Source organism: Mchenga conophoros, linkage group LG17 (genome assembly GCF_057382185.1).
Source record: "Mchenga conophoros isolate Kocher_MC1m ecotype Shallow Benthic linkage group LG17, M_conophoros_male_GT1.1, whole genome shotgun sequence".
Lineage (NCBI taxonomy): Eukaryota > Metazoa > Chordata > Actinopteri > Cichliformes > Cichlidae > Mchenga > Mchenga conophoros.
The window spans coordinates 3054627-3065321 of NC_140542.1; the positions used below are offsets into that span (position 1 = coordinate 3054627).

Genomic DNA, 10695 nt, shown 5'->3' on the forward strand with positions numbered 1-10695 from the left:
CATTTCCTGTCAAAAATGCAGTGTGAATGCTAATAGCTGAATAGTTTGAATTTTTAGAATTGCTAAAATCTTTGGTGAAAAACATGTTTCATGGGCTGAAATACACCAAAACATTCATCTGACAAATTTTTCTAGTTAGACATTATGAAACATGACATGTAAAAGTGAATTTTGCCAAAGTTCTAGTCAAAGTTCTAAGATAGTAGTTTTGTTTTTGTTGTTTTAAAAACAAAAAAACAAAAACAAAAACAATAAAAACAAAAAACTACTACATCATGTATAATTTTCTCATGTCATGTGTAATTTCCATTGCAAATATTAATCACAGTTAAAGTAAGAGGGGAAGGCAGTAAAAACTCTGGAACGGAGACGTCATCAAGTACACTGTCGTTCCAATTGTAAAATGATCACGCTGTGTTCCTGGGAAGTCCACACTCGCGTGCAAACTCATTAGCGAGAACAAGTACAAACTACTTGAGAAACAGTCCGAGAGTTTACAGCAGGAAACAACAAGTTACACATACTGTTTCAGACACTTTATTGGGACCGTAGCTGTTCATAGTAAGTCATGATTGCTTTGGTAGCACTCACTAAGAGCACCGTTACTCCCAGAAAGCCTATTGATCCAGCCACAATGGCTATTACAGTCATGTACTCTGCCCCTGGAAAGAGATGGATATAGGTTCATTTCATCACCCCTGTATTCACAATACACACAGCTACACACATGCACAGCAAGTCAAGACATATTAGAAGATCAGTGACAGTGTATATCAGGACTGCCTTTTTTATATGAACCAAGTAGAATTGAAGTTAAAACAAAAAACTAACAGAAATGCATTGATGCATTGTAATCTAAGAACGGTTATGGAAGCAGATGCAGATTCTTTTAAGAGTTCAGTCTTAAATTTGAATGAATGAACTGAATGATCCCTTGACAAGCTTACAGTAAGACGGTGTAGCTGACTTCACTCTTGTGTTGACAATCAAAGGTCCAGCAGACACGACAGCAGCGTGTTTCCCCTCACTCTCCATTTGACTCACGGACCTCTTTGTGTGCTGCTTGCCAGTGCATTTCTGCAACAGAATGAGAGTCAACTTTAGACTCATGCAGAAACACAAAACAAACAAATAAACTTCTGAAATCTGGATAGAATAAGGTAAATAAATTTAACACCAATCTGACTGAACCACAGCAGCATGTTAAATGAGCAATAATGGTCACCTAAGGGAATTTCATGTACCTGTAGGTTTTTGTAACCTAAAAGCTTTGAGCTCTTGTCTTCAGAGTGTACCGGCACTTTAAAGATTCCAACAGCTGATATCAAATCCAAGTGCAAAGCTGACCACCTCAAAATGGGATTTGGCTGAATCTCACTGTGGCCTTATTTGTCAAAATATCCAAACTAAATGTTCCACAATAAATGTTTTGGAAACTTACAAAAAAAGATATTTTTTCCTCTATTCATAGAAACCAAACTAAAATAAGAGTCCTACTCCAAATAAAAACTGAAGTGGCAAAGTGCATGAAAAACAACCTGTCAAAACTTACAGCCATGACTATATGAATGTCGTTTCAGTATAATGACAGCCAAGCAGGAAACAAAATGCACTGCGACTGACATGCAGTGACACACACGTGCAGTAGTTGTTGCATGCCAAGACACAATCAGAGTGGGGACAGAAACAAGACAATGTTCCCACCTGTCCGTCCCTTTTGTCTGAGTAACCTCTAGCCAGACACTTACATCAAATGGATGAACTACATTATTTTACCAAGTGCATCTCAAGCTTGAAACAATTGGCCATTTTACCAGTCGACAGTCTTCATCATGTCCACATATGCTGGCCAGGCAGTGGAAGTAAAGAGGTAACTTCTTAGGCATGTTGAACATCTGAATGGAAAACCTGCTTCTATGTGCCAGACCGTTCACAGACAGCCAGTGGAAAGTGGGGTCAACAGGACAACTGAAAGGCATACGCAACAAGGAAGAAACATAAGCGTGTGGTTAGATTTAGCAATCCCAACCTTTCAAAATGTATCTTCTGAAAGTCATCAAGTCTGTGGGCACAGAGGAACCAGACTTAACAGAGCAACTGAGAAAGCTTGAGACATACACACACACACAGTATGATATCTATAACCATAAAGTTTTAAAAAGGTTTATTCTAATAATATAAAAAAAGAGGAATAGGTATTTGGTATGTTCAAAGTCTAGCCCATTCATTGCCAGCTGCATGCTCAGCAATGGATCCTAGTTGTCAAACATAAAACGAGATTTCATGAATACCCATCTTGCAAAAGGACGCCCTGGGTAGGGTCGTGAGGGTCGATGCTCTCAGTCGTCCAGCACGACTTCACCTGCAGGAGCAGGTCTACAGCAAAAGAGCCGTTTGTCTCCAGAGCCACCTGGAAGAACAGTGTGTCCTCGAGTTCCAGGGTTATGGCATCCCTGTAACTGTTTGTGTAAGACTCATCCCTGTACAAGGTCATTTTCAGGCCCAGGTGCACTGACGAGTTAAACTCCACCAAGGTCATGGAAGTGAGCCTACAAGCAGAGAGTCAGAGAGCTGAATCAGGATCAGAGAGACTTTATTTATCCCCAAGGGGCAATTAAGAAGTCATTTTCTTTCATGTTGCCCTGATTTACAGTACATTATGATAAAAAGAAAGCACACCTGCCTCACTTCACTGAAGTTTGCATGGATTTGTTCATGCACAGCCCGTGAAAGCACTACCACAGCATTCCCAACAGGTTTAACCTCTTAATTTAAACGTATTCCAGTATTCCTCATCCTACATTAAAGATTACTACTACCCCCCTCACCTTCATTGCAATGAGTTTCTCATCTAAGGCCAACAAAACATATTTTGGATGCATCAGGGGAATAAATATTCAGACACATCATGATTTTAACTGGAATAACAGACATTTTTTGGTAAAACTTTTGGCTTCATATTTGTCTTTACAATAATTTGGTAAGGAATGTATGGTCAACTCGGGTCCTGTGGCTACATAACTAGACAAAATCACCAACCTTCCAAAGGGTGTACATTATGGCAAAACATCCAACTTTGGTTTCATCTGTCTAAAGTCTTGCAGTTGGTTCTACCTACGAGTTTTGTAAACATAATCCATGCTTCCATATTTACAAAAAGGCTGAACAAGTCATATCTGCTCAGCCTTTCCCCCCCTAACTGTATTGTTCTGAACTTTGAGGCCTGTAGAGTCTGAGATGCATCTCTTGGGCGTTTTGCAGTTTCTGAACACTGCAGTGTGACCTTGGGACAGATTCTACTCCTGAGAAGATATGCAAACATCTTGAATGCTTTCCATTTGTGATACTGAAGACTTCAAATTGCTCCCACTGATCAAAGATCAGAAGATTATATTGATCTTTGAGAAACAAACTTTGCTGCTGTTGTCTTACATTTTTAATCCCTATGGAAACATTAACAGTGTTTTCACACATTGCTTCTGCATTTTGGCTTAATTTTTGTATATAATGTAGTCTAATATGTTTTGTAGTTTCTGTGAGGTTGCATTTACTTAAACCCCAAACTGGTAATTGTATGAATATTCCTACAAACACTGGGATTTGATGAATCTCACCATTCCATATCCACGCTGACTTGAGCATTGCGGACATAATGTCGTGGGTAAACGCACTTCCACACCACTTTTAGGTCCCGCCTGCTGATCATCTGCCCTTTGGTCAAAGTGACACTCAGAGTATTCTGGAAGTTGATGTGAGTTTTGTTAACCTAGACAAAACCGACAAACAGAAATAAAACTCAAACCACAGGTATGAGGGGAAGGAGTAAAAAAGAAAAAGAAAGAAAGAAAACTGTAAAATTAAATCCATTATTGTAAAACTCAGCTAATTTGACTGCACACAGCTAAACAGATGCATTCAAGTTGGGAAAACAAACCCTAATTTGAGTATACATCATATCACTTGGAGAGCAACAATTTTCAGACTATTGTTAAATAAGATTATAGGACTCAGGATGCTTTATGCAGACTATGATTCATTAATTATCCAGCAAATATCCAGTCATGAGGTAGGCAGTGGCACCCACCACATGCGTTTGCCTTACAAAACAAAGATCACTAGGACTGCACAAAAATACAAAATCTTTCCATCCCTCACCTGTGGCATGACATGCATATCACATAATGCTGTGCAATCAATCCTGTCGAGGGCAAATATTCAGAGGTCACCGGTGTATGCTAGGCTGACAACTTAGGATACTGAGTGAAAACTAACAGAGTGTCTTTTTTAATATTGGTAAGAAATCTGTCTGGCAAACAAACCTTTCAGAGCTTCTTGCTGAGCTTAGTTACTCACCTGCTTCTCGGTTCCACATTCAGAGACTTTTCGTGAGGTACGGAAGTAGTACAGTGTCTCACTCTCATTCACAATGCAGCGACCATCATTCAGCTTCACTGCAACTGCTCCTCCCATGCGAGAATGCAGGTAGGGCTTTGCTATTGCACCAGCCATCAATTTATCCAGACACCGGCTGAAGAGACCTTTTTCTGTTTGAAATCGAGGGTCAAAAAAACAAAACAAAAAAATCAGCAGCTGTACTACTACACAAGCAGTTTTTTTTAAAGGATGAGCTTTTAAAATAAAATACATAGGTTTAAGAGATTGATGAGAGGTCTCTGTACCTTGGCAGACTGGATGTGAAGCTGGAGCACGCTCAGTCACAGAGCTGACGTCATAGTAACCATGCTGGCATACACAAGAATATGAGCCCAGAGTGTTGATGCACAGAGAATTGTGAGAACATAAAGGCTGTTTGGAAGCACACAGGTCTGGACCTAACAAGGCAAGCAAAGAAAATAAAATTCCACTAAAAACATGAAGGTTTTTACTGGCAAGGGCTGAGCCAGCTTTTTACCAACACTTACCATCCCAGTAAATGACTCCACCTTTAACAGTGATGTTGGTGGCATTTAGAGAGCCAGTGTAATACAGAAGATCTTCAATAGGTACGGGCACATTTTCTTTAGTTTGGGAGGCATCAAAAGCCGTGAAGAAAATCTCAGTTTTGTCTGGCTCATCTGCAGGTTCAAAAGAGTCCAACTTTATCCGAACTGGCTTATCTTTCAATAGCTCCTGCAGCTGGAGGACAATACAAAGTTTCAACTTGGCAAGTCATCATAAATTTAAAAAACAAAAAGAAACAACAACCTTAAATTCAGTAACCCTCATAAGAAACTAAAAACCTTGATTATAAGTTTTAAAGTTTAAATGGAATAGCAAGCATAGAGAGTGAGGTTACTCATGTATGGCACCTTGCAGTCTGCCAGCTTTTAAATATGAACGTCTCAAACCTGAAAGCTAAAAATTTATATTAAAACATAAAAGCAAAAATTTCTGGCACAACTTCACCTACTTCCAAATATGAGACCGATGAGAGTCTAGTGAGCTAAACAAGGTGTTGCTGACCTTTTTTCACTACTCTGGAAACAGAGCTACTATTAGCAGGTAAATTAGCACACTCAGATCTGTCATCTTAAGGTTTTTCCCTCTCACTATGCACCCTAGCTAACATTAGATGTAGAAGAGTGGGAGATATTTTAAGCCGGGTTTTCACTTTTTATACAGAATTGTATAAAATTAAGATGAGCCAATTACAGAGTTTTTAGTCCATAGCTGCTGATATTAATTTTTGATGTTTTGCTCACCTTGTTGTTGAAGATCTCCTCTATTTTATCTTTAGCTTCTGATGTGCCGTTGTTTAGATCCTCAGGCAGTTTCCAGGGTACAACCACTGTGAGACCCGTGTTGTCATAATCTAACTCTAGTTCTAAAGACACCAGGAAATGGGAACAGTGGGTAAAGGTTTACATCAAAGACTATTGAAATAAAGGTATGTCAAACCAACCCATGTCGTGAGCAGGTCCACCAGCCTTCACATGGAGCTCTTTAGATGAATTGGCTGCCATGAAAAACAAATGCGAATGTTCAGACTCCAGCTGGTTGTCACATTCTTCCCACACATTGAGAACATAAGTTTTCCCTTCTTCCAGCCCGAGGAGGCGTAGCTTTGTGACTGACACACGGCTGCTGTCGATGGTGGTGCCGTTCTTCAGGGACAGCTCATATACGAAGCCCACAGCTTGCTGCTGTGGGCTACTAGGGGTCCACACAGCAGCAGAGTCATTAGAGTGGTACGTCAGCTCAGACACACCGTGAGGTCCTGGATTCACATGCAGAATCAATACAGAGGACACAAAGACAAGTAAATAACATCATACATATGAAGCCCAACATGTTACAAATAGCAGCAGTAAGATAAGTTGACAGTGAAAATAGAGAGAAGCTAATAGAGCAAACATGTCTTTAGCTGACTTACTGAACCATCCTGAGACAGCCGTTTTAAATTCAGTAATGTATGGCAACTACCAGTTTACAATATAATTATACTTATAATTCAATATTTCATTAATCCCATTAACACTAGAAGTAGTTACATTATTAAATGCCAAACACCACCAGTTACACAACTTGGCTGGCCAACGCACACAGGTCATGTTTTACCTGTTTGTGCTGTGACCGTCTTAGGACTCATGAGCACACCATCTCCACAAAGTGCCTCCACCCTGGCCTGGTACTGTTGGCATGGCAGCAGCCCCCTCACAGTGTAGCTGTTCATGAGAGTAGTACCCTGCAGCACACCTTCATGAAACACTCTGAACATGGAGATGGAAGAGGTGTTCCTCACCTCCCAGCTCAGGGTGTAGTTGGTGGGGCCAAACAATGTTTGACGCAAGTCCTCAATGTTGGAATGGACTGAGGGAGAAGCAGAAGGGGCTTTCACTGAAGGATAACTAATAGCTACTCTGCATGAAGTTTTAAATTTAAAAATGCTATTCTATAGGGAGATAAGTGAGTGCCAGTACGGTCAAAAATGTGAGTCACATACAAGAGTTTCCGTCATTCAGGACCATCTTGCTGTAGCGGGACTCGATTCCTGCCTGGCAAACAGTCTGTAGGCCAAACTTCACTCTGCTGCAGGGCTGCAGGTCAGACAAGCTGACCTCAAAGTTATCTTTGTGCCAAAACGAGACCTCGTCTGTGATGTGGTTTGTACCGTTGAGGTGGAAGGCAGTGAGAAGGAAGACCGAGTACTTGCTGTTCACAGGGCAGTCCCAGGATAAAGATATGCTGCTGCTGTTCCATGATGTAACCTCAAAGTTCTCTGGAACATCTGGATCTGACGAGAAACAGAACAAGAGCTACAGCAGCAGTTTTAGCATGTGTTGAAAACAACTGATAGCAGTGTCACTTAAAACAAAACACCCCCAAAAAGCTTTGAGGTAAAAAACAAACAAAAAAAACAAAAAACAAAAAACAAAACATAGTTGGCGCCATCTAGAGGTTGTTATGTGAATTTAAGGCCTTTAACCTTTGCAAATGTACTTTAATTAACTAAACATCACTCATTAGTCCATACCAGTAATAGTAGAGAGGCATGCTAAGGAGAGAGTGTCTGCAATCTCCACACAGGCCATGTAGAGGGTGCAGGGGTCCAGAGCAGAGAAGCGGTAGTGGTTGTGAGTGGTAACATCCAAAGTATGCGTGTTATAGGAGCCTAGTTCAACATGGTACAAAGTCACATTGTGACTATAGATGACATCTGGTTGATTCCTCTCCCAGGAAACCAGCAACATGGAGGGACTGCGGGACACCAGTTTGCAAGCGAGGCGCATTGTGTGACCTGAGGAGAAAAAAATAGTTTTAAAGATGCAGAAAACTGCAGCAGTAACGCACACGTTCATCTTAATCATCATAATAGTTTGAATGGTAAACATTTTTACAGCACAACTGGGTGGCTGCAGCTCAGGAGGTAGAGCAGGTCATCTACCATTTGGAAGGTTGGTGGTTTGATCACTGGCTGCTCCAGTCTGTATGCTAAGTATCCTTGGGTACTGAAGCCCAGGTTACCCTCCAATGCATTCGCTGGAGTGCAAATGTTAGATAGAACAGGTGAAAAACACATGTTGTATGAAGAGCTTTGAGTGCTCGAGTAGAGGTGAAAAGCATTTACTTCAATGATATCCACGCTAGGGTAGCCTAGCTACAGGTCACGTGGTCTCCAAACAACTTAAATATCAACTGGTTAGATACTGGTTGGATTAAGTTAGCAGCAAACATCAATGCAAGGCAGAAGAGACTAGAACCTTTCCTGAATATTCAACATCAGTAATGGTCACTTACCTTCTTGCTAATAGTTAAATGACAAAATTGGCATCTTTTACCAGTTTATTATAAATACAGGGTATAAACATTAGGAAACAACTAACCATGTATAAATAACACCCTGTGGTTTTATACAATTCTGTTGCTAAGGACTATTTCATAGCTGGTTCAGGTGACTTCCCAGTTTTGCTGTCTAAAGTGCAACTATAGGAACGACACTCACCCAAAGCAAGGAAGAAATTTTCCTCCTGTTGGAAGTATACTGTTCCATTTTCACATGCAAACACTTCAGTGGGACTCAACAACTTGAGGAAATCCTGAGGAACGATCAGATCCAAACAGCAATCAAACTATGCAGTGAGGTGGACTGTGCATGAAATCTAACATAACCACTCATCTGTGTAAAAGTTGTTGTCAAAAGTACCTTAGTGGCATTTGTTGGATGTTGTAGTGGCTGCTTTCGGCCTCTGACTTTAGTAAACTTTATACCTTGGGGTGAGGTAAACACATTTAAAGGAACATTAAACAAGAGGTTGGGGTGTCAAATTAAATTGGGATTAAGAAGGTATGTTGCTTACGTGGGCTTTGGGGAACTGTTAGAGTCCATGCCTGGACAGAGCCACCATATTGGAGGGTTAGCTGGTTTTCAACACCCGGCGACAGAGTCACAGAAGTCACTTTGCCCACCTTTCTGATGGATTTCAATGATGTGCCATTGAGCCATATGTCTCCATTTTTCCTTCAAGAATGGGAAACAGTACACCTCATTTTCTCCCGTATATTACATGATCATTCCATGTGACTGATTAATAGCTGCCTGTTTATCGTCACCCTTATTCAGACATGGGCAGCATAACATGATCCGGTCACATTTGAAGTTTTAACAAGCCGTTCTCTTTATCATCTAATACAGTAAGTCATCTTGGCTAAGCTCATTAGACCTCTTTGATCAAAACTAAACATAGTATATTTACTCAGTTACTTCAGTTGAGTAGTTCTAATGTAATAGTGGGACGTTTTGTCATTGGTGTATGAATTCTTGAGGTTGTAGTGACCTTAAAAACATTTGTTACATTAAACTTTAATAAACAAACATTAAGAATTATTTGATCATAATGTATGCAGTTCTGTAAATACAGGTACTTTTAATTAAGGTACCTGACGCATATTTTTCATGTTAAAACCTCTGTACTACCAACTTATTTAAGAAACTAAATACTTATTTCATCCCTTTTACATTTGTCCTGAGGTCTCTGAACAGCACAGGGGGAGATTATGCAAATCTATGAATCACGTTTACCTGTCCAGATCATTCCCTTTGCTCATCCAACACAACGAGAAGGAAATATCGTTGCAGCGTCCTGGAAGAAAGTCGATGAGAATACCTCCAGATGTCACGTTTTATTTTCACCATTTTACCTCAGCAACCAAACTCACCGAGCGATATGACATGAGGCACCAGGATGAAGAAGACGAACGAGTACTGTAAGGAGTTCCTGAAAATATTAGAAGCATATGAATCCGCTGAATTTGAGTGAGATAAGTTTGTATGAACCGGTAGTGATAAGTTATTTCCTTACATGTTCGTTGGAAATCCAGCAAAGGAAAGTAGGTCGCGTTTATTAAAAGAAGGCCGGGGCTTGAATCAGCAGGCTGCTAATAAGTGACAGGTGTGCACTTTCAGCTCACCTGCTCAGATCCTCGGTGACGGATTACTGACGTAAAAAAGTCTTTTTTATTTGTTAGAAACAGAAAAAGCCCGCCTAGTATTGCACCAATAGCGATACGTTGTATTATTCTTTATCTGCTAATGCAGAGGGGAAGACCACGAAGGATTACACAACTTGATTGCAAATGTGCAAATGTTTTCATCTCCTGTTCAGCGACCTGCCATCGCGCACGCTGGTCGACACTCCGCTATGGTTAAGGATATGATATGTACACGTCTGTTTCCAGGATTTTTTATAAATGTCTCAACAGGTGAAGCCAAGTGGGTCATACTTACCGATTCATTAATGTGTAGTGCATCACTTTATATGTTACAGCTGGAGATTATTTTAATTGCTTATATTCTGCTTTCCAGCTTTATTGTAATAATACGCATTCGTTTATTTATAATAACATATTACTACAATCAATTATCGTCAGAATGTTAAGTAATTAACACTTTGAAACAAAAAAGGGTTAATCTGAAAAAAAAAAAAAACATACCATCTATATGTTTGATGGTGAAATTACACGAGAAACTGCTTCCGTCATATAAGTGATTCTACAGTCTGAACTCTGGGTGCAACTCAAAAAGAAATATCACACTGTAATCATTATTACTGGAAACAAGAAAATTATCTAATCCCATACTTTAAAAAAAAGAAAAAAAAAAGCAGGTTTTACGAATTTTCTGGATTTAAATTCGACTTTTAATTCTTTTCGAGAACAGCCGACATGCTAAAGATTGAGATCTTCCAAAAGGGGGAA

At 40.0% G+C, this 10695-nt stretch overlaps 1 protein-coding gene across 1 annotated transcript; it reads right to left on the reverse strand.

Moving 5' to 3' along the window:
• Positions 1–521: 521 nt before the first annotated feature.
• LOC146554880 (uncharacterized) lies at positions 522–9991 on the reverse strand. Its single transcript, XM_085252767.1, has 19 exons — positions 9801–9991; positions 9658–9716; positions 9521–9581; positions 8799–8959; positions 8645–8709; positions 8444–8537; positions 7475–7738; positions 6944–7234; positions 6559–6810; positions 5903–6217; positions 5703–5824; positions 4923–5136; positions 4680–4832; positions 4354–4544; positions 3615–3766; positions 2292–2549; positions 1815–1968; positions 948–1077; positions 522–662 (listed from the first exon to the last, which is right to left on the reverse strand). Coding segments are annotated over exons 1-19 (3063 nt in total). The 5' UTR covers positions 9803–9991; the 3' UTR covers positions 522–537.
• Between the last annotated feature and the right edge of the window lie 704 nt (positions 9992–10695).

Coding starts and splice junctions, on each gene's coding strand:
- LOC146554880 (XM_085252767.1), bottom strand. Junction 4,833..4,922: donor TGGAGTCATTTACTGGGATG/GTAAGTGTTGGT, acceptor TTGCCTTGTTAG/GTCCAGACCTGTGTGCTTCC. Junction 663..947: donor GTCAGCTACACCGTCTTACT/GTAAGCTTGTCA, acceptor ATCTCTTTCCAG/GGGCAGAGTACATGACTGTA.